The sequence below is a fragment of the Trichomonas vaginalis genome, chromosome V (genome assembly GCF_026262505.1).
Source record: "Trichomonas vaginalis G3 chromosome V, whole genome shotgun sequence".
NCBI lineage: Eukaryota > Parabasalia > Trichomonadida > Trichomonadidae > Trichomonas > Trichomonas vaginalis.
The window spans coordinates 24,125,617-24,149,488 of record NC_067207.1 but is presented as its reverse complement, the minus strand read 5'-3'; the positions used below and the strand labels follow the sequence as shown (position 1 = coordinate 24,149,488).

General features: G+C 31.2%; 8 protein-coding genes and 2 pseudogenes across 10 annotated transcripts, besides 3 other annotated features; 6 read left to right on the top strand and 4 right to left on the bottom strand.

The window, feature by feature from the left end:
- Positions 1-4,193: part of a mobile genetic element that runs on past the window's edge.
- On the top strand, positions 224-2,007 carry TVAGG3_0393400 (annotated as a pseudogene). Its single transcript has one exon. A coding segment is annotated over exon 1 (1,784 nt).
- Positions 4,194-5,108: 915 nt separating the features above from the next.
- TVAGG3_0393380 lies at positions 5,109-6,190 on the bottom strand (annotated as a pseudogene). Its single transcript has one exon. A coding segment is annotated over exon 1 (1,082 nt).
- Positions 6,191-7,849: 1,659 nt separating this feature from the next.
- Positions 7,850-8,759: a mobile genetic element.
- Positions 8,760-9,579: 820 nt separating this feature from the next.
- Positions 9,580-9,896: a mobile genetic element.
- Positions 9,897-10,774: 878 nt separating this feature from the next.
- Positions 10,775-11,704, top strand: TVAGG3_0393350 (maF-like protein family; the record flags this gene model as incomplete). Its single annotated transcript, XM_001584134.1, has 1 exon — positions 10,889-11,485. One exon carries the CDS (start codon positions 10,889-10,891, stop codon positions 11,483-11,485), a length of 597 nt encoding a protein of 198 aa, XP_001584184.1.
- Positions 11,705-11,880: 176 nt separating this feature from the next.
- Positions 11,881-13,168, top strand: TVAGG3_0393340 (uncharacterized protein; the record flags this gene model as incomplete). The annotated part of the gene is made up of 1 exon (XM_001584135.1): positions 11,952-12,389. The coding sequence occupies one exon, from the start codon at positions 11,952-11,954 to the stop codon at positions 12,387-12,389; it is 438 nt and encodes a 145-aa protein (XP_001584185.1).
- Positions 13,169-14,354: 1,186 nt separating this feature from the next.
- On the top strand, positions 14,355-15,064 carry TVAGG3_0393330 (tetraspanin family; the record flags this gene model as incomplete). The annotated part of the gene is made up of 1 exon (XM_001584137.2): positions 14,355-15,011. The coding sequence occupies one exon, from the start codon at positions 14,355-14,357 to the stop codon at positions 15,009-15,011; it is 657 nt and encodes a 218-aa protein (XP_001584187.1).
- Positions 15,065-15,246: 182 nt separating this feature from the next.
- Positions 15,247-15,947, bottom strand: TVAGG3_0393320 (ribosome localization; the record flags this gene model as incomplete). The annotated part of the gene is made up of 1 exon (XM_001584138.2): positions 15,296-15,943. The coding sequence occupies one exon, from the start codon at positions 15,941-15,943 to the stop codon at positions 15,296-15,298; it is 648 nt and encodes a 215-aa protein (XP_001584188.1).
- Positions 15,948-17,060: 1,113 nt separating this feature from the next.
- On the bottom strand, positions 17,061-18,476 carry TVAGG3_0393310 (spectrin binding; the record flags this gene model as incomplete). Its single annotated transcript, XM_001584139.1, has 1 exon — positions 17,061-18,476. The coding sequence occupies one exon, from the start codon at positions 18,474-18,476 to the stop codon at positions 17,061-17,063; it is 1,416 nt and encodes a 471-aa protein (XP_001584189.1).
- A 1,154-nt stretch (positions 18,477-19,630) lies between these two features.
- Positions 19,631-19,966, top strand: TVAGG3_0393300 (ribonuclease inhibitor domain-containing protein; the record flags this gene model as incomplete). The annotated part of the gene is made up of 1 exon (XM_001584140.1): positions 19,631-19,966. One exon carries the CDS (start codon positions 19,631-19,633, stop codon positions 19,964-19,966), a length of 336 nt encoding a protein of 111 aa, XP_001584190.1.
- Positions 19,967-19,987: 21 nt separating this feature from the next.
- Positions 19,988-20,605, top strand: TVAGG3_0393290 (leucine-rich repeats (6 copies)-containing protein; the record flags this gene model as incomplete). The annotated part of the gene is made up of 1 exon (XM_001584141.2): positions 19,988-20,605. The coding sequence occupies one exon, from the start codon at positions 19,988-19,990 to the stop codon at positions 20,603-20,605; it is 618 nt and encodes a 205-aa protein (XP_001584191.2).
- A 464-nt stretch (positions 20,606-21,069) lies between these two features.
- On the bottom strand, positions 21,070-23,807 carry TVAGG3_0393280 (casein kinase II subunit alpha family; the record flags this gene model as incomplete). Its single annotated transcript, XM_001584142.1, has 1 exon — positions 21,075-23,675. The coding sequence occupies one exon, from the start codon at positions 23,673-23,675 to the stop codon at positions 21,075-21,077; it is 2,601 nt and encodes an 866-aa protein (XP_001584192.1).
- Between the last annotated feature and the right edge of the window lie 65 nt (positions 23,808-23,872).

Here is a 23,872-nt window from a genome sequence, read left to right as displayed (position 1 = left end):
CATTTTATCCATCAACTTAAACATATTTTCTTTATCATATCCGTTTCAATTATCCGGGAATTCATTTATTCTTCATTCAAAAGATTTATCAAATATTAAATTTAGAATAACTGACCTATTTGATTGTGATTTAGAATTTATGAATGAAATATTATGGCAATTTCAAATAGAAAAAATAGCTGATGAGATAACAGATTAAATATTTATTTTTAAATCATAATAAATGATTAAACAACAACAGCAACCACAGACCATTACATACGCCATATATGCATATAATTCAAAGACGGCAGAACAAACGCAAATGTTGAAATATGGAGATTTGGAGATAGTATTGAAAAATGACCATTTCGAATTCGTTTGCAAAGGTGGTGCAGTGATATCAAATATAAAAGAAATTTTATTTATGAATTCAAAAATTAAAGGAATAACGGATGATATAACATCAATTCCACCAGAAGAACAAAGATATTACGCATTAAATGCATTTCCTAAAGTTTTGAAGATTGGAAGATTTAATTTAAATGAGGAATTCATAAAAGGTTTCCTAAATGACATAATGAAGAAAGTAGATAAGGAATATGTTAACGATGAGTTAGCAAAGAAAGCAGATAAGGAATATGTTAACGATGAGTTAGCAAAGAAAGCGGATAAGGAATATGTTAACGATGAGTTAGCAAAGAAAGCAGATAAGGAATATGTTAACGATGAGTTAGCAAAGAAAGCAGATAAGGAATATGTTAATGAAAAAGATAATGAAATTATAGAAAGGGTTGAATGGTATCATGAACGGACATCGAAGATTCTTAAAACTAAAGCTGATACAGGATGGGTTTCAGAATGTTTAGACCTTAAAGCAGATATATCATTTGTTAACGATGAGTTAGCAAAGAAGGCAGATAAGGAATATGTTAACGATGAGTTAGCAAAGAAAGCAGATAAGGAATATGTTAACGATGAGTTAGCAAAGAAAGCAGATAAGGAATATGTTAACGAAATATACCAAAGTTTAGTTGGAACAAAAAATATTGAAACTATTGTTGGTGACTTTTCTGTCAATGAAGAAAACAAATATTTTAGATGGGTGTTTGTACAGTCCTTAAGAAATGGTATACGGTATAAACTCATTCCGAAAAATAACAATGAAATGTATGTAGGCTATATAAAGAATAATGGTACACAAGTTAAAGTTCCATTAGACAACAACTGTTACTTAAACTTATATGGAGACGAACAAAAGAAATATTTAAGAGTTTATGAAATGACGGATATGACATTGTCTAACGTAGCTCCAGCACCATATTATTATGACTATGGTGTTGACGCACGTGTAGACCCAAAAAAGCAAACATTATATTTAGATATTATAGATATAAAAGATATAATGCAATAGAAAAAACGAGAATAGTATATTATTATACAGATGACAAAAATAAATATTATAGTCAAGATTTTACATACCCTGAAAACATAAGATTATTATTAAAAAAATATTCTGACACAAACCAGAAGAAACCCGAAATAGTTACACTATATTTTAAGTTCAAAAGAGACAATCCTATAATATCTCATATGTTTGATTTAATGAACCCAGTAGGTTCTATTTATACATCTATGGATGTGAGAGGTCCTCAAGCAATGTTTGGTGTTGGTGCATGGGAACAAATAGTCGACAGGTTTTTGTATTGTGCAAACTCTTCAAAGGAAACAGGGGGAAGTAAAACGATTACAGGTGAAAATTTACCTGCACACAGTCACTACATAGATTTAAGCACATCTCAAGCAGGTTGGCATAAGCATAGATATTGGGATTGGTCAGGAATGACAAAGGGTAAAGGATATGATGTTAAAGATGATGTTAAATTTGCCATAAATTGTTACTGGAGTGACACTCAGGGAGAAGGAAACCATACACATCGCGTTTCAGGATATACACAAACAACGGGACAAAGTAAAGATTACATGCCACCATTTATGACTGTATTCGCATGGTATAGAGTTCAATGAACGCTCAATGTTTGTGAAACAAACTTTAGGAGCTCCAAAAGAGCAAACGACATAATTTAAATTTTTATTTTAGTATAAATGAAGATTCTACCATATGGTGTTATTGGAAGAGATAAAGATGGAAACCCAATATTTGATCCAAAGTTAAAATTAAAGTTACTGACAAGACAACAACTTGAAAAGTTGCTGAAACCAAAACAGAATGAAAAATGAGAAAATGAGAAAATGAGAAAGAAAAAAAATTTAAATTATGCAATTTTATTTTTATCATAAATGACCAAATTAATTAAGCCAACTATTTCTAAATTAATGATACCAATGAAATCATTTCATGGAGTACTTATCCCAGGTTCTTCACAATTAGCCGGGGCAGGTGTTGTGACTCAAGGTGGAACATTAGCGAATCCATTCAAATTATTAACTAAAGATGAACTTAATAAAATGATGATAAAATAACTGATAACAAAAATATATTTCACTGCTACCATAAAAACAGGTGAAAAAACAGGTGACATCTCACCTCTTCACCTAAATTATATTTTTGGTCAAAGCTTCCACGAGAGAAAAGATTCCTCATTCGCTAAGGATTCCAAAAATGAAAAAATCATTGATTTCGGCTGAGAAAAAAACAGCAAAACCCTTCTTCCACGGGAACAAAGAAATAAAGAAGAAATAAAGAAGAAATAAAGTAAATTTTTTATTTATTCCCGTGGAAGATAGAGCACTTTTATGATACTTTTTATTCACGACAAACAAGACAAATAAAGAAAATAAGAAAAATACGGCGCTGTCGCGGTTCGAACCACAGACCTTGACCCCTCCATAACACCACCTTAGACCACTGTGCTACGTAGCCTGTCGACATAAGATTTTATAAATTGCATATTTGACGTAAATTTATTTCCCAGTTATTCAAAAATAATTAATTATTGAATAACCTAAAAACATTCACGATAAAATAAGTGATAACAAATTTTTATTTTTATCATAAATGAATACCCACAAGCTCAAAATTTACACGAATCATAACAAGGGAGGAAATGATAAAAATGATGCAAGAACATGTTAAAAATAACAAACCACTAAAATTGAGAAAATGTGGTTATGCGGTAATGATGGAAAGAGAGATGTTGTCGAAGAGGAATAAAAATTAAATTTGGATAGAGTTTAAAAATTCATCTTTATTAAATTCATCTCTTCCAATCAATTTATTTATTCTATTAAATTCTTTTATTTTTGCTTCACTCAGTTTAAGGATTGAACGATAAGTTTCTAATTTTTCGATTATTTCTTTCCTCTCTTTATTGTTTTCAACCCCACCACATTGTGGCTTCTTTTTGTAATAACATATTTTTGATTTAATTCTGTTTAGTTTCTTTTTATATTCATCGTCTGGACTCTTGACTGCTTCGTTGTTACTCATTTCTTACGAAATAAAAAAATTAAATATTATTTAAATATAATGGAGTAATAAAATAAATCGGAATTTCTATTAATTTATTGTCAACTTCAAACTAATGCATTGCCGTTAATATATCTAACAAATTCAGCTATTGTGTCAAATCTTCGTCTTCTTTTTGTCATTGATTTATCAGTTTTTCCATAATCGAGATGAATCAAAACTTTATATCCCTTGTTTAAAATTCATGAGCCCCGAATTAATTTGTTCACGTTTAACATCATTTAACCTTTCCATTTGCTTTCTAATATATTTCCATTCTTTTGAAATATCATTTTTCATTTCCACTGGTTTCATGTTATATAGTTCTATGCCATGTATTATTGTAATAATATACTAACTGCTGTATGATGGAGTCATGATTTCCATCCCAGTATATCTGACCGTTAACCCCTAACGCATCTCTAAGAGTTCTCATTACTGCATCAACTATTTTATTATGAAACGTATATGGAGAGGATGAAAAGTAAAAATTAATTTGTGGGAAATAATGAGCCATAGCTGCCTGAAATCCTTTATCACTATCACCCCTGATATTATCTACTCTTTCATGATCTAGTAAGTATTGAATAGCTCTTCTTGTTTCCTGTTCTGTTTTCCCTTTCACCGGAATGCAATATAAATATCTTGTGTTAATGTTAATGGCAAATAAATAAGTAACGTTTCCTTTTGAATATTCTAAATGATCGATTTCGTATGAATATGGATATGGATATGGGAATGAAGGGCGACCAAATTTTTCCTTTAACGGTTGAATTTTTGGGTCAGTTGGTTTATTTAATATCTTGAAACCCTTTTTAAAATCTTTTTGTTTCTTTAATGTTTGAAATGGATATAATAAAGTGAATGATGAAGGATTAACTGAAGGAGGAGGTACTACTGAAGGAGGAGGTACTACTGAAGGAGGAGGTACTACTGCTGGAGGTTTTGGTGTTGTGAGTGGTTTAATTTTATCTGCTTTGATTTTGGATGATGAAGTTTTGGAATTCATTCCCTCCTTCATTAATTCCGGATGTATTTTATTCATTTGTTTTAAATATGTTGTATATAAAGGTTTGATATACTTTCCTGCTTCGAGTTTATGTTGAAGGATGAATTCCAAAAGTTGATCTTTATTTAAAAGTTGGGCTGAATGTGGTTTAACTAATGAATCATAAATTAAAGCTTGTGCATCATTTATGGTCTGAAGGACCTAGGCGTTTTGTTTCTTTGTTTTTTGTGGCTCAGGATTATATAATTTATATAATTCATCAATATCTTCTTTTGTTAATACTTTATTTTTAAAATCTTTCAATTGTTTCAGTTGTGATTTAGTTTTTCCCTTTGTATATTCATTATTTTTAATTTTGTCTTTAATTTTAGAAATTATTTTATCATGATATTTCAAAACTTCATTTTTATAATACGAATAATAATCCATATCATCACCCGTTATATTGTTATCATGTTTTTGGAGATATGATTTTAATTCATAATAATTAAGAAAATTTTGATTAAGTACTAAATCATCAATTAAATTTTTTAAATCTACGCTATTCATTTATATAAAAATAAAATAAGTGTTTTAAGGGTGCCCGCCTCTTTGAATCATAGTATCAAAACCATTATTTACGGTTCCTTTTGTCTCTTCTGTGGCATTTTATTAAATAAATGGCATACAACATCCATTTTCACAACATACAGCCTTAGTGTGTGCTCCTGTTAATGCAGTCTTACCGATTGTTAAGCGAGTCATTGACCCGTTTTTAAGTTGTAAATTAATATTCTGACCATCAAATATCACTTTATCATTTATTATATCCAAATAATTTTTAGGTGTTAATTGTTTATTTTGTCGTAAACTAACTCCTTTCATTTTTTGTGCAATCTTTTTAAAATCACTTCCATCAATTGAACCGTTGAATGAAGTATAACACTTAGGACATAAAGCAACCATGTTATCACCTTGTTTCTCAATTGCTAAACCCAATAACTTCTTCTCATGTGCTTTTTCTTCAGCTTTATTCTTTAATTTAGGTTTAAATTTCTCATTAAAACAGAAGAAATCAAAAGGTGCGAATTTGTAAATGTTTTTATCATAAAATTTTTTATCGGTTACAATTGCTTGAAATGCTTGAGTGTTAGGAAGATTTGGGTCGCCAGCGATTGCCCAATAAGATGAATCAGTATCACCTTCAATGAAATGAAAACGATTAACATCCATGCATTTATACATAAAATCATAAATGAAAACCAAATACCAGTATTTTGCGTTATCTAAAGTGAAGAATGCCTCTTGTAAACATGTATCACATCTATAAAATCTATCTTTAAGCATCACTTGATACGTATCTTCACCTATTTCTCTTATGTTTTTAAACTTATTTGACATACATGCAACGCGTGCCTTCTGTGCATTCATTATTTTAGTCTTTGCGTAATTTTGTGTATTCATTGCATCGTAACCATATGATCCATTAAGTGAAATCTTGCAAAATAAACTTTTTCCTTTATTTCCTTCTAATTCAGCCTTTTGTCTTTCGTTCATAAATTCGTTCGCAAATTCATTAAAACAAGTATTTTTCGTAAATGTTAAAATTGATTGAATGTCATCAATGATAAAATGAAATCTGTCTATTAGATACCAAAGATAATAAGAAGAAAATGGTTGATATTGGTTGTGTGTTGATGCTAACTGAGTTAATTTCTCTGTTTCTGGTCAACTGGTAGATTGTTTGATTTCATGTAATTATACATAAAACTACCAATTGTTTTTTCATCTGTGATAATATCTAAGTTTCTTATTATTGGTAAAAAGTTTATGTAATCATTAATGTATTTTTCATCAATGTGACCCTTTACTTCAGCCACGAATAAAGTATTTTTCTTCTTAATTATTCCCAGTGCTTTTGCTTTCTTTGTTGCTGTATCACAAATGATAACACCATTCAATCTTCCCGGCATATACATTTTATGGTCAGTATATTGAATGAAATCATGAGGATTAGATGAAAATGATGAAGGATATAATGAATTAAAGTCAACACCAACGAAATGAGTCATAATGTTGGAAGTGTCCTCATTTGATACAGTTTTAGTTTCTGGATTATATGAAAGTTTATTAATGTGCGTGATTCCTTTAAGATTTACTCTATGTTGAACATTTGATAAACCACCAGTAATTCCATTACGGAGGATGTGATAAGCTTCAACTGAATCTAGAGTCATTGGTAAATTATTTTTTAATGTATAATTTCTTAAATTGATTCTTAAACGTTGAACATCTTCATCTTTATTTGATTTTACGACATTGCAATAACAACACATTAACTGACAATTATCTTTAGTATGTGGTTTTTCATTATCGATTCTATCCAATGTTGGTTTATTTGCATATGTAAACGCTTTACCACACATTTTGCATTTAGATGAAAGGATTAAATCGTGATAGTATTGATAGTCATCCATTGAAACATTGTTTTTAGTATCCTTTCTGCTTTTTCATCTTGTTTCTTATATGATTCAATTTTATATTTCCAATACTTTTTCGTTAATTCAAAACTTGATTCCACATTTTCTTCTTCTGGATATTTTCGTTAGGATTAAGTCTTTATATGCTAACGCGTAACGAATCATTGATGCATTCGATGATAAAGAAAGATTATGAAGCATGTCAATTTTATAAACAAATGTTTCTTCAATAATTTTATCAATTGGGTCAATCATAATTTCAACGTCTTTATTGCAATAATGAATAAAATATTCTAATCTATTCTCAAAATTTTTAGCATCATTGAGATATATTTGATAATCTGAATCGGATATTGTTTCTTGAGTTAATGCTGAATAAAATGAATCTTGAGTGAATGGTTCCTTTATATAATTCATCTTCGTAATTCTCCCATGTGATGAATTGATAAGGGAAAAAGGATTTAACACGTGATTTATTGTTTCCGAAATCTTGAGTAAATTGGTCTAATGTTCCACCCGCTATATAATTTTTGATGTCAATAAATCTCAATTCATATGGACAGTTTGTTTTCTTTACAATGATTTGCTTAAATTGAGAAGAAGAACCCAGTATTGATTTTATTTTCCATTTTGCAGTATTTAAATCACGAAGAATTAAATTTAAATCAAACTTTCCCGAATTAAAACCTATGATATTCACTTTATTAAATTCTTCATCTAAAAGTTCTTTAAATGCTTCCTTCTGTTTCTCATTTAATGTATGGGACAAAGTCCCCGCCGTTTGGTCCGTTTGCGGATTCATTAATTCTTCATATTGTTCAATATTTGATTTAGCAACTAATGAACAGGTTGAAAATAAAAACTCAATCCAATCAGAAATAAAAGAATCACTTGATGTTAAGCAAAAATTCCTCGTAAATGTTTTATCACGGTCTACGACCTCGCCGCTTCGGTCTGAAAGACCTTCAGGACTCAAAGAGTCCGTTTGAGAAATAAAAGAATCACTTGATGTTAAGCAAAAATTCCTCGTAAATGTTTTATCACGGTCTACGACCTCGCCGCTTCGGTCTGAAAGACCTTCAGGACTCAAAGAGTCCGTTTGCGGCTTTATTTTAACAGTTGATGATACCATAAATGGTTTTAAGTAAGCGTTCAAAGTTGCACATTCAGAAAGTTGAAGTTCTTCTTTAGTCTCTAATGTTTCGAAGTCAAAAGTAATATAATATCTTGTTGGTTTATAATATTCCTGCAAATTGTGAGCTAATAGCCATTGATATATCTTCTGTTTCGTGATATGTGGTGCATATGGTTGTTGTGTGTTTTGCAATTGAACGTCTTGAATTAATCTTCCATTATTTTCTTTACATTTCTCACAATGTTTTAAAAATCTTCTTTGGTTTTTCCTTTCTGGGTCATCACGGATAGAATATACTTCTTCTTTGCAAAAGGGGCAAACTTTATATCCTGTGAGTGCTTCAACGTCTGTAATTCTGTCAGCGTGAAGTTTTCCACATGGACTCTGTGTTAATAAAATATTTACTGTTTCAAATTCTGGATCTATCATTATTGATTCCACTAATGAAAAGTCTACCTTGTTAATGTCTACGTCTTCTGGTTGAGGGTCACAATAATAAAAATCAATATTAACGTTTAACATTCTTGCTAACCTCTCACTTTCTGATGAAATGTCAAATCCTTCATATGCATCTATGGCTTCATTTAAATAACTTCTACGAGTTTTAGGATTAACACCATCAGGAATGTTATAGAAGCGTTTAAATAACCTTCTACCTTCGGCTCTTATTTGATTATCATTCATTTTAGCCGTTCCGTTTTTGTTCATTTATGTAAGAATAAAAAATTAAAAAATAAATAAAAATAAAGTTTATTTTTTAAAGTCCAGGGCTAAAGTCCATAAAATGAATTAAGAACACATAAATTTTTATCATCTGCGACGTGACGAATACATTTTAATTTACTCAAGAATGCGTACCCTGATACATTAAATCTAATTCCTGTCTTATTTAATTTCACAACTTTGAAAAGGAATGTGTGAATAGCTATAAAATGATGAGATGATGTTTTATGGGTTGCTTCCATTTTTTCTGAAATAAATGAATAAATATAATGTTTATAAGTTTTCATATCTTTTATATTCTTAATAACGAATGGTATAGACCTTTCCACTTCGTCTTCCTTCGGTGCTGTTCTTTCATATGAAACATTATTGGTATCTTCAATAATGAAACCACAATCACATAAAATTTTATATGTACCAATTGTTTCTTTTGATATTTTATCTAACAAATCAAAAACTTTATCAACACCTGTGCATTTATTTAAATAATAATTTGTGTAAATATCATGATCTTCTTTCTTAATCGTATTTGTTGCATATGTTACATTTTTCAATGCTTTTTTGAATTTTTCAGAATCAAGAGGAGGTGAAAGTAATATACAGGGGTATTCTTCATCGTCAATAAATTGTAACTTATGTTTATGAATAAATTTTGTGCCTTCTTCTGAAAGTGTTTCATCTATTTCACCATCTAATAAATTTTTAGTAGATTCCAAAAAGTAATTTTTATATCTTTCTTCATGAGATTTTTGAACTTCTGATTCTGAAGCTGGGATATTCATTAAACCCTCTACTTCATTCTCATTATATTTTTCAACTTCTCTTAATTCCTTAATTTTTTCATCTATTTCATCTCTTATTTTTTCCAGTCTTTCAATTTCATCATATTCATCATCTTTAATCCGTTCTTCATAATATTCAGGGAAAACATCAGGTTCTTTAGGTTTTTCTTCTTCAGATGTGGGATATAAGAAATTTATAACATCATCTTTATTCATTTTTCCATCATAATCTAAATCATTTAATAACTCCGCGAATTTTTGACAATTTCTTAAATAATATTTATTAACTTCATAACTCGCCTCCTCTAATATATCCTTTATTTCCTCGTTTGTGAATCCCAATTTTTTAACGTCGTTAGTCTTGACACTCATTTTCATACGAATTAAAAAAATAAATTATTCAAAAAATGTAAGACATGAATTTTTAATATTGGTTTCATACAAAATAAAAATAAATTATTCATAAATGTAAGACATGAATTTTTAAAGTTTATTTTTCATTCATGAATGATAATTATATCTAATTTCTTTTACTCTCTCGTATATACTAGATTTAAAGAATTCAGAACTTTTACCATAATCTCCTAAATGTTTTCTAATCCCTAACGTGTGCCAGTTATTATATGAAACTGTATAAACTTTATCTTTATCTTTGCATCTTTCATCACTTCCAATATATTTATATCTCAGTTTTGATTTTGCATTTTCATAATCATTAACGTTTAATAATTCACAGTCTTCCTTTTTAAATTGATGTTTAAGATATTCAGGATTTAATACTCTACGTTTATATGCTCCTAACTTAGTTCTAAAGGTTTTTCTACAAAATTTAGGAATTCCATCCTCTTTAATGTCATCAATGATTTCCATTTCATTATTTTCAATTTCTTCTTCTCGTTTATGAGGTCTTTGATTATGACTCCATTGATTCCATGAAATTAAATATTCTTTATCATTATATTTATACCTCATTAGCTTATTTTGGCTTTCATATTCATTTAATAATTCACAATCTTCATTTTTAAATTGAAGTTTAACCCATTCAGGATTTAAACAATGTTTAATTAATCGCGGAATATCTGACATCATCTATATATATAGCTTCTTTTATAAAAGATAAAAAAATAAATTATTTTAAAATTAATGTTAATTTTTTAATGATTTATAAATAAATTTATTTTAATGCATCGTCTATATATAGATGTAACAAAAAAAGTCACACAACCCGCACTCATATACTACTAAGGAGGACAAATAAAAATTGCACTTTCTATGATTTACATCATCGGTTCAAGATGTAATGCTTCATTATTTAATAGTCATTTACATTCAATGAGGATCATCTTAGGATCCACATCTAAGTGGCGTCACGAGATTGCAACAAACGCACTCGGAATGAACATAGAGATGATGGAAGCAAACATCGACGAAAAAGCTACAGCACGTGAAGCAAATCCAAAAACACCATCGGATCATGTATCAGCAATTGCTAAAGGAAAGCTTGATAAAATCTTTAGTTTAGTTACAGGAGATCCTGCTATTGTCATGTGCTATGATACAGTCGTTGTTTATGACAATCAAATTTTAGAAAAACCAATTGATCATGATGATTTAGTTAGAATGGTTAAATTATGGGGATCTAAAGATAAAATAACTTCAGTATATACAGCATTAGCAATCGGCCGTACAGATACAAACGAAAGAATTTACGAAGTTCACGTTTCACGTGTTATTATGACAAGAGACTTAACTTCAGAAGAATTTGAAAAGTACGTAAATGGTAAATACGTAAAATATTCTTCTGGCGCTTTAATTACCGAGGATCTAATTGAAATTAACGCATGCCGAATTGATGGAAACCTCGATACCATACAAGGACTTCCTGTTGAAGCTACAATCAATGCTGTCAGGAAATTACAAAATCAATAAATTTTCTTGAGCAAAATAGAGAATATCTATCAGATTTACTGAAATGTCTGATATAAAATGTTTATGTTATCTCACATATCGTATATAACCTTTTTTTGATCCGAAATGTTTGAAATTACAATAAAACTCGTTAATATGCTCTGAATTAGACGAGAAAACATATACATTTTGCGGTGTAAGATATGGTCTTTCTGCAATGACTCCTTTTCTCAGCGAACAAACGAAAGATTGAATTTCATATCTTCTCTCGGTGAGATTTAATGACTATCTCATCATATTTCTAGTTTACTTTGAGCGTGTGGAAATGAAATTGTTTTCCTTTCCGAGAGTTTGATAAGATCGCTATTTTTTTATTTAGGTCTCAATTTGTTTATTTACGATCGAATTTTGTGAGTATTTCCGATTGAAAGTCTTTTTTTTTTTCGTTGTTGTTCAAACATCTTCCTATCCAAAAGATATACATAGTATGCAACATTCTAAATCAAGTCCTCATGATTTAAAAAGTTTTGATACGTTTACGAAAAATATATCATCTGGAACGAAGGATCCCCCATTAAGGCAAGTTGATCCCATTGATGATCGTGCCACCAACACAGAAAAGTCGAACGAAACTCCAAAAAAGTGTGATATCAGAGCTGATCAATTAGATCATCCAGAAAGTTCAATAATATCTGAAGCTCCTGGTTTAGTCCTCACTTTAGATGATGATTTAAGAAACCAGGACCACAAACAGCAACAAACGAAAAAAATTCGCTTCAAGAAAATCAAAAGAGCTAAAAAAGACAATGAATCAAGTGATGTTAGCAATAAGAAATCTCCTACCAAACGCAAAAGAAAGACTACAAAGAGTAAATCGCCAAACAAATCAAAACCCATAAACGAAAACCAAATGGCCAATAGCTAAAGTCCTTTGAATCTCCCAGAATCAGATAATCAACAAAATGTCAAACAATTATCAATTGAATTCCAAAAAACACAAAATCAAATGAATTACCAAAATACTTCAATTCAGAACCATAAAAAAACAGAAATCACCTATTCCAGAGCATAAAACTCCAAATTCACCCGGTTTACAATTAAATATGAAAAATACAGGTGAAACAATAGATATTCTTGTTGGTCAAATGATCAACGATGAACCAGTTACTAACGCGATTGAAAGATATGAGCTTCAAAAACAACAATTAAACAAACAACAGCAAAAATGCCTTTTTAAGCCACCATCTGCAGTAAAAGATGATTCAGCAGATAATTATGTACAGATTTCAGACAAAATAATGGCAGTAGGATTTCAAATTAATTCTGAAAAATCTAATTTGGACCAAAAAGCGCCAATAACAAGTTGGAAACCATTTCAAATATCTCCTATTCCTGATCCAGATGATACGGATATCGAATCTTCGGCTTCTTATTCTTATGATTTCTTACATATGATTAACGAGATGAAAAATAGTTGACATAAGTATGTGAAAACAATTTGATGCGTTGACGTCATCATGAATCTGACTTATGGCCCTAAGACCGAATAAATTTACAAAAAAGTTGAGAAAATTGAGAAGATTCTAATCAATAAAAAAACCGTTCATGAATCTGATATAAATATTGTTGCATGCTAAGATCAGTCATAATGTAAACCTCTCAATTTTATTGTCGTGGGAAGTATCTCAATTCCTTCAAAAAAATTGAAAAACTATTTAATTTTAAAAATATAATACTTTTAATTAGTTAATTAATTGGAGATATTTTTTAAAAAATCACTTTTGATAATACTTTTGAGAACTTTAATTAAAAAAATATATTCAAAAATATCCAGGATATCAAGAGGGAATTGTTCCTTATGAGGTATATAGTTATGATGTATACCTCATAAGGAACAATTCCCTCCTTAAAACGAGAAAACTTGTTCGAAATTGTTTATCATTTCGAACAAGTTTTCTCGTTTTTAATAAGAAACTAAAGGCTATGAGGCACTGATTATATATTAGTGCCTCACAGCCTTTAGTTTCTAATAGATAGCTGGGAAACTTTCTCCAAATGATAAGTTATTCAGAGAAAGTTTCCCAGCTATCAAGAGGGAATTGTTCCTTATGAGGTATATAGTTATGATGTATACCTCATACGGAACAATTCTCTCCTTAAAATCGTAGACATTTTTATACTTATTAATCAACCATTCAAAATCATATTCCTCTGAAAAGTTATTTTATTAAAAATTTAGAATTTTAATAAATATAGAGTTTGAATTTCATACAATACCTATATATTTTCAATAATGGAATTTGAAAACCATTCTCAAAAGTTCTCAGAAAACCTTTTTTCATTAATTTTAAGAAATCCGAGTATTAAATTAAGTGATAAATTCGTTTGACACTACTTTAATTTTTAAATTCAAAAAATTATATGTGCTTCTTAAAATGACTCAAAAAAATTTTATTATAAAATAATATATAATATTAAAAATCCCACAACATTTTTTTACTTTACATAATCGTACTTCCTCGACGATTAATTTCCACTCAATTTCTATCGTTGACCGAACTTAGCATGCAACAATATAAAAGGAATCTGATGTTGAATCGTTTGTAAAACCTTTCAATAAAGCGGATCTGAAAAAAAACAAAAAAGTTCAATAATGTCCTTTACCCAATTCTGACTACTAAAAACCAAATAGAATCATTTTTTCAGAATTGAATTATTTTATCGTTAAAATTATTTTCAAAAAATAAGACCATTTCACATCGTTATGCGTCACTTTTTTGATTTAAAATAAAAATCCACCAGAATCAAGCAACCACGTATCTAAATATTTTCCCATCGAATAACTTCCGGTGCATTATTGAAATAAAAAGTGTCATAACATTCCAAAAAAATGGCCAACTGTTGCTCAAAGCTGGTTCTTTTTATTATTACACTTATCACAATCGGTGCAATCACTGCTGCCACAATCTCTGCTACAGTTCTTATCTACAAGTATAAGATCCCACAAATCAGTGGTGATAAGACACTCGCTGCCATCCTCATTGTTGCTGACGTAATTTTCATCTTTGCTTTCGTTTTCGATGTTGTTGCTTCATTCAGCAAGAACAAATGCATGTCAGTTATTCAATCAATTATCTTCCTCGTTCTTGCCGCCATCTGCATTGGTATCATTGTTGGCACTGTCTTATACAACAAGAAGGCCTTTGATAAGTTCGGAGCTTACTGGGAGAACTGCAGCAAATCAACAAATGATTCTTCATCCGTTTGCGAGGCTATCAGAGAAGCTGAAAAGACTCTCGGGTGCACTGGCTGGCCAAAGGAGGAAGAAAACGCAACCAACGAAACTAATTCATCCACAAAGACATGCAAGGATACAATCCAGGGTGGATTCAAGAAGTACATGATCTTCGTCTATGTCGCTTTCGGTATCTTCGCTGCTATCTTAATTGTCGGTACAGTTCTTAGCTGCATCAAGCTTTGCCAGAGCGGTGATGAGACAAACGGCGCTAAGGAACAGGCTGAACAACCATTATCATACGGCTGGTAATTTAACTATTTTTATTATTTCTCTTTTAAACACTTTCTTAATTTTATCCATTATTTTTCCATATTTTTTTTTCTCTAAATTGTGATGGAAAAAAAATGTGAATTGACCAATTTTTGAATCTCATGTTTTTCTTCAAATCCTTACATACAAGATATTTGTGATGCTTCAGAGGATGAGTTTGGAAAAGTAAATTGGAAAAATGAGAGAAAATACCAAAAATCAATGAGAAATTGCGAGAAAAAAATTAAAAATTTTAGGAGCAATGTATGCATAAAACATTTATTTTAAGAAAGGAAGTCTGTATCTTCATCTGGAAGTGGGATGGCATCAGCCTGCTGGAGTTCCTTCTCGTACTGAGAGATGAGGGATTGGTCAAGCTGAACTTCTGGTGGCATGAGAACTGGAGCTGTTGTGAACTGAAGGTTTGGATCGCCGAGGAGGGATCTGGCGAGGGAAAGGAATGGCATTTCGAAGTGGTAGTTGGACTTGGCGGAAACTTCGAAGTATCTCATGTTGTTCTTCTTGTGGAATGTGACACGCTTGGCTGGGACCTTTCTGTCACGAACATCGATCTTGTTGCCGACAAGAACAATTGGGATGTTGGGGCAAACACGGATGAGATCACGGTGCCATGTGACAACGTTACGGTATGTGGCTGGGGATGTAACATCGAACATGATGATAGCGCAGTGGGCTTCAAGGTAGTAGCCTTCACGGAGACCGCCGAAACGTTCTTGGCCAGCTGTATCCCAGATGTTGTAGAGGATTTGGCCGCGGGATGTTTGGAGAACTAATTGGGAAACTTGAACGCCGAGTGTTGGGATGTACTTCTTTTCGAATTCACCAGTCTGGTGGCGCTTGACGAATGTTGTCTTGCCGACACCACCATCACCGACGAGTACGAGCTTAGCTTGAAGAGCGTATTCAGACATTTTGAAAGACCGCCCATAACCGTCATCATATCTGAAATTTTTGTGTCTGTTTGAATTTGTTTTGCCTGTCACATTTTTTGGAAAAAAACTTACTCACTTAAATATTAGTATAAATTAATTGAATTTCCAATAGAACAATCCTCAATTTCCCTAAACGTACGGAATTTCAAAATCGAAATTAATCAAAATTTTATCACATCATATGTTTAAGTTATCATTTGGTAAGTTTAATTTTGCAAATTACCTCAGACTATTTCAGAGGATTGAGTTGCCACTCAATCCTCTGAAATAGTCTGTGGTAATTTTTAGTTTCTACACTATTTCAATATAAGCTCCATTTTTAAACAGTTTTTAAAAATCGAGCATTGAAAAGTGTGATGAGACTTTCCAATTTTTTTTACAAAATCAATCAGACACTTTTCACTTTTTTAGGTTTATGATAAAAATTAACGTCCGAATTAGACATATTCTTGTATCAAATAAGATTAAAATGATCGAATATTTTTTATAACTTCTCAAAATTTAAAAGAGAATTATTCGAGGGATCAAATACTCCTGATATAATGTTCATCAAAAATAAATGAATTTTCTAAATTACCAAACATTTCTGATAAATCTTTTAAAATACAGATCCTGGATATAAATTGAGTTCTCGTATAGTGATGATTATCAAATTATTATTCATGTGCATAATTAAAAGCTTTGATTATCAATATTTTTAATAGAATATTTTTTCATCTTGACGATAATCTAATTCAACCTGAAAATTAGCTTTATCTCTGAATGTGCTTATCTGATCATGCTCACATTTTTCCTTTCTTTCATAATTAAAAGTATAATTTTTCCATTTCATTAGTTTCGATATCACTTTTAGCGTCTCACTTTGCTCAAGCCCCCGTGAATGATATCGAAACTTATATAAATGGGTTATACAAAAGGCAGGGAAAAATTCTGAACCTTCATTTATTGAAATTTACAAATTGTCTGATACCGAAGGGACGGTATTGAAAACAATTCCTTTGCGCTTCAAAAAGATATCTTGTATTTCAAAGCAAAATTATATGAAAATATCTTACAAACAAAACACTCTATATGTTTATAAATACACAAAATGAAACTATTTCGCAGGCTCATTATTGACATCTAGTTGATTCGGGTTTGCACCTTTTGATAATAAGAATTCATATATGACTCTATTCTTCAAGCTGTAATGCAAGGGCGATCTTCCAAAATTATCAGTAGTTCTGATATTTGATCCATATTGGAGAAGGTAAGATATGACTTCTAGATCTCCTCTAATTACTGCATGGTGCAAAGCTGTCATTCCGCATTTATCTTGTGCCCCAAGCTTCGATCCTTCATCAACAAGTGTTCGAACAACATTTATTGGTGCTTGGGCAGCAGCAATGATTAATGGAGTTCTTCCTTGATTATCAACAACATTCACCTGACAACCAGCGTTCAAAGAAAGAATTACACAGCTATTTGAACCAGACAATACAGATACATGGAGTAAAGACAAGCCCGGACCAGTTGTTGCCTTATAGTTAACACCAACTTCAACCAAAACAGCAAGAAATTCTGCTTCTCCCATTGAAGCAGCTACAAAAGCAGCATTTGTTATTGTTTCGTTTTTAGTTGCACAATAAACAGCTTCTTTTAGACATATCATATCTTTTTGAGCAACAATCAATTCTAATAATGATTTACCTCTTGAATTTTTGATGTCACAATCGCAACCATTTGACACAAGAATTTTGACGATATCTGATTGATCATTTTCTTCTGCAAGATGAGCTGGAGACATTCCATTATTATTCAATAGATTAATTTTGCAACTTTTACTAATCAAGTACTCAACAACTTCAGTGTTTCCTAAACTTGCAGCACGGTGCAAAGGAGTATTTCCATCAATATTTTTCTCATCAATTTCTGCACCGGCTTCTATAAGCAATTTACAACATTCTACACTTCCACTTTGAGCTGCAAAATAAAGAGCTGAACAATCATCAACATCTGTTTGTTGAATATCACAATTATTTATTAACAAAGTTCTCAGGCATTCGACGGATCCAGAAATACAAGCATGATGAAGTGGATATCTTCCTTGATTGTCTGGACTCAATAAATCATGACCACAAATCATCAGCCATTGGAGAATCTCTGTCCTTCCATAATGGGCAGCATAGTGAGCTGGAAGCCAATGCTCATTATCAACAGCATAATCAATATTAGTGAGGTCACTTATGAAATTAATGATTGATGAATTTTTGGAACATGCGGAAAAATGAACCGGTTTTCTTCCACAATCATCTGGAAGTTGGATATCAGCACCCATGATATTTAAAGAGTTGAAGCACTTAAGTGATCCAAAATAGCAGGCAACTGAAATTAAAGGTGGATGATCAAATAAAATTGTTGGTCCATTTAAAATTTCGAGTTTAGTGTTGATATCCAGACCAGCACTTATTAAATTTTGAAGTGCTTCATCTTTATCGAATCGGATAGCTAAATACGCAGGTGGTTCACTCATATGAAAATTAAAAGTGGCACTTTTTAACGATTTGCAATCAACTTATTATAATTTTGCAAGAAAACTATAAAGATCATTGAATTTTTATCCAAATTTCTTCAATTTTGGTAGTTCATTTGATAATTATAAATTTGGTTATTTAGATACATAGATATAAACCACAAATTGGTATAATAAACTTTTTGCATCGAAACAGTGATCCAATTTACATTTTCGAATACAAAATGATATCAATAGCCATTGAAGCAAAATGGTAATTAAGTTTGAAACATACTATAGATGGACATTACTGTGTTTCCATATTAAGCTCTCATTGATTAGTTGATTAAAAAATGACAATGATAATCAAAGAAAAGAAGCAATAGTTAATTATATAATAGATAAGATGTCCATATTTATATATCTTTAGCTCATCCCCGTTCATTCAATTCATTGGCATCTTCCATTTTTTCCATTTTATATTTTTTTCAATGCTTTCTTTCTTAGTATTGGCCGTATATAATAAGCAACTAATTGCCAGCTCAAGGATGAATATGGCTAAAGATGCTGCTTTGAGTGTCAAAATCAATGATAAAGCATTCGAAGGCGATGATTTAATATCAATCATTAAAAATTCAGGAATAGCGGACAATCAAGTATGAAAAATCGAAATAATTAGTGGTGATTTCACATTTTCTGGATTCAATGCTAAAAATTACGAAATTTTATCAGAGTTCCATATTGCATCAGGATGCTTTAACGGAAAGATTACTGCAGACATCTTCAGTGATTCACAGTCACTTACTTTAATCGAAATTTATGGCAAAGTCACATTTGACACAGAAAATAAGATTGAAAATTGTCCAAAACTTGCGACTTTGAACTTCCCAGATGCAGAAGTCCTTAGCGATATCTTTTCTGATCTTGGTTCACTCAAAGTTCTTAATTTTGACTCTCTTACTGAGATCTCAAATTCATCATTCGCAAAAGCTACTCAATTAGACGATATTCAGTTCTCATCTCTCACAACAATTCCAAATGACTTAATTTCCTTCAAGCATTACACAAGAATTTCATTTAATTCTCTCGAAACACTAAATACAGGATTTTCTGATTGTCCATACTTAACAACGATTGAACTTGCAAAGGTAACTCGTATCGAAGCTGAATCATTCATGAATTGTCCAGCTTTAACGACAGTTTCATTAAATACAGTTAATTACCTCGGAACTGATTCATTTACTAAATGTCCGAACATTGTTTCAGTATCATTTGATAAATTACAACAGGTTCCTAACTGTTTCTCCGGCTGCAAGAAAGTAAAAGATGTTTCTTTCCATGATGCCATTCTTTGTTCAGAAGAAGCCTTCAAAGACTGCATCTCCTTAGAAACAATCACTTTGCCATCAACAAGAATCATTTATCCTTCATCTTTCAAGGGATGCACCTCATTAAAGAGTTTTTCAATACCAAGACTCGGAGATATAAGAGAAGAATGCTTCAGTGGATGAACAGGCCTCATAAACCTTAAGTTGGATACAGTTACATCTATAAATGGCGATAGAATTTTTACTGGATGTACAAATTTGGAATCAATCTCTCTTTTATCACTAACTACCGTCAAACAAGAATACACAGCGATATTTGATGATTGCCCTGCCTTGAAGAAGATTTATTTCGGTTCTCTTCCACCAAATACTTTTAATGAGAAGATCTCTTTCAAGAATGTCGAAATTATTCTTCCAGACCAACAATCATGGGAAAACTATAAGGACCAGTGCGAAAAGGATGAAACAGGAGAATATTTCTGGCATGATTTCGACACAAAAATGAGAGATCCAACTCCAACACCAGAACCACCAACATTTACACCAACAAAGGTACCAACTCCAGTTCCACCACAATCTCCAACACCAACAATAGATGAAGGGGGAGATTCACAAGAGGTGAAGAAGTACAAGAACATTTTGATTGGTGTTTCAACTTCCATGGGATTGATTATCATTATTTTGGTCATTGTCATCATTGTTCTTTGCTGCCAGAAGAAGAAAGAAGCGAAACTCACGAGTGTTCCAAGTTTGTTGTCACCACTTACTACAGTCGATGAGCCTTTGACTTCATTGACTTTCCGTAGTAATAACCCTCTTTAAAAATAAAAAAATTTAACTACATATAATCTAATCTTGAGAATTTCAATTTTTTTATGTTGAATTTGTTTCATGTTGCGAATTTAATGAGTAATTTTGAATATTATGGAGTTCTCAATCATTCCTGTTATGATAATTGAGAATTTTCAACAATTTGATGGTATTGATTTGCAAAAATTCATCGATATTGTATATGTAGTTTGTTTCATATAGCGATATTAACAATTTTCCCAATGAATTGATTCATTCTTGATTTTTAACTGTTATTGTTCATTAAACTATATTTAGTAAACCTTTGATACTCAATATAGTTTCGTAGTTACTAAATCTGGAATAAAATAAGGAATCTTATAAGATGAATATTAATTTTAATTAATGGTGGATTAAACATTAGTTAAGGATAGTAAAATTAACAATAAATTTATACATTTATTAAATCATAAATAATACAATATAAATATAATACATTTGGTTAGTATTGGGAACTAGATAAAGTACTTCTAATATCCATGAAATCAGCTTCAAGCTTTGACATTCCTCTTCTAACTGCATTTCCTGTTTCACAGCCAACACAGCCACCAATAATATCATCATCTATTTGCTTTAATTGTCCTTGTAATTTCCTTATTTGCTGTTGGACATCTAAGAAAGAATCATCACTATATTGTGATTCCGAAACTGTTTTCTGGAGTTTCCTGATTTCTTTCTGAGATCTGTTGAAAGAGTTCTCTATTTCTCTTACTCTTCTCTCCAAATCAAGCATTTCATCGCTATATGATTTATCAGAATAATATCTCTTTTCATCATATGAAGATTTTTGATTTTCATCAGTTGAATATTTCTTATTATCATAATAAGATGAATAACGATCTTGCTTAGCTTGTTGGTTATCGTAGTTACTATAAGAATATGACTTCTTATTCTCATAATTAGCAGAATATGAATAATTATCATTCTTCCTTTCAATTCTTTGATTTCTCTTTTGAACCCTTGCGTTATCAGAGTAATAAGAAGAATAAGAACCAACAATTGGCTCAATCAAGTCTTTCTCACTCATGTACGATGGCGTATATGTATAAGAAGAGAATGTTTTCGGTTCAGCATTTTCACTTTTTGTCTTAGGAATTTCTGAAACTTTAATTTCTTTTTTATCTTCATCAGATTTCTTCTCTGAGTTGTATTTATATGATGTGTAATCATAATACTGCGAAGATGTTGTATAATGAATCTGTTTTGGCTTGATGTTTTGCTCTTCATCTCTAGGAGATGGCTTTTGTTTTTGTTCATCATTTTTATAAGAATAAGAAGATGAAGTTTTTGGTTTTTCTTCATCAGATTTTGATGGATATGATGAATAAGATTTTGGTGGCTGAGGTTCATCATTTTTAGAATAATACGATGAAGTTGTTTTAGGCTTCTCTTCTTCATTCTTTGAATAATATGATGATGAATATTTCTTCTCGTTTGAAGATATTTTTTCTTCAATGATTTTTGGTGTTGAATAAACATAAGAATTCTCTTCAACTTTCTGAGGTGGAGAATCATATCCAGAAGACTTTGCTTTGACAGGAGGAGTATAACTTGAATCATAAACATAACTATAAGGTATTCCTGATGATATTGGCGATTCATAAGGAAGTTTCATTGTTGAAATATTCGTTGTTTTTGTGATATTTAATGGTTTTTCTTCTTCTTCACTTTCTTTTTCTTCTTCATGACTATATTCTTCAACAGCTTTGGTACTACTTAAAGGCTGAGGTAATGGAATCTCATCCTTATTATCATTAACAGGTTTTTCTTCAGGAGACTTTGGCTTTTCCACAACTTTTGGTGGTTTTTCTTCTGGAATTTTTGGTTTTTCTTCAACTTTTGGTGATTTTTCTTGTGGAGTCTTAGGTTTCTCTTTCTCTTGGATGGAACTTGGCTTGCTTTGTGAAGATGATGATTTCTGTTTTGGTTGTTGACTTGATTTCGAAGATTTAGTCGAAGGAGGTGGAATTTCATCAGTTTTTGCATTTAACGGAGGAATTTCGAAGAAAGGAGCATGATCAAACTGTAATTTTGCAGGGGAAATTGCAGGAATATCTAATTCCCAGTTTGAAGATTCGTTTAAGTCTACATTATTCTGTTTGATTGTTGAAGATCCGACTCCTTTATCACTCAAAGGAACTTTCTCTTCTTTAAAAACTTGTGGAGGATTATTGAACTGTTTGATAATCCTTACAGGTTGTTTCTCTTTCTCAGGCGTCTCGGAATATGAATAAGTATTAGAATATGTTTGTATCGAGCGCTCATCATATTCATCGCTTTTCTCTTCTTCGCCATTTATCAACATCATTATTTGGATAGCGATATGGAGACACATTGGAGGTCTAACGCGTGGTTCGTAGTCAAGTAATCTCATTAATATTGGCGGTAGATCTGCTATATTGGCTTCTTTTGTGATTGGCCAGTTTAATTTCGAAGGTGCTGGACCTAATATTGTTTGAGTAATAAGCATTTGATCTGTATCTGAAGAAGACATGAATATAGGATGTCCATATATTAAATATTCACATAACATCGCGCCAATCGCCCAACAATCTGATTGCCAAAATGGAGGAACAGATTTCCACTCTGGTGCTCTGTATAAACGCTGATAATCGATGTCCATGTAGTTTGTACGCTTTTTATGTGGTGGAGGAGGCATTAATGATTTAGGCGAAGTGTATGGATTCAAAGGTGGCGGCCGAAGCCAAAGTTTTTCATCTAAAACTATTGTAAATGGTGAGAGTGCCAAGTATGGAAATCGAACTGAGTGGAGAGAAGATAATGTATTTAAGACGTTAGGAAAATAATTTTGCAATAATTTTTGATCTACACCATTTTCGAGAACATAATCACTAAGAGTGACAATAGGAAGTGGTTCTACAACATAAAAGTATTGTAATTTCGTTCCAATGTTTTCAGGAACAATGATTGAAGAAGATGGGATTGATGAATGAAAGAAAACGCCTTCACAACGAAACATTTTGTAGTTATCTATGAGAAAAAGGATTCTGTCAGCAAGAATTTGCTTTGGAGCATTGATCATTGATAAATTATACTTCGTTAATAAATAATCTTTGCCGTTTACTTTGGATTTCGTAATGAATGAATCATATGACTTGCATCGGGGTGTGAAGTAATGACTTTTCACTTCGAATTCCCCTACTCTAGTTCTCATTCTTCTAAAATAAGTTTTTTTTTCTATTCTGTATGTTAAGCGATTATTTTCCCCTCAATAATTTC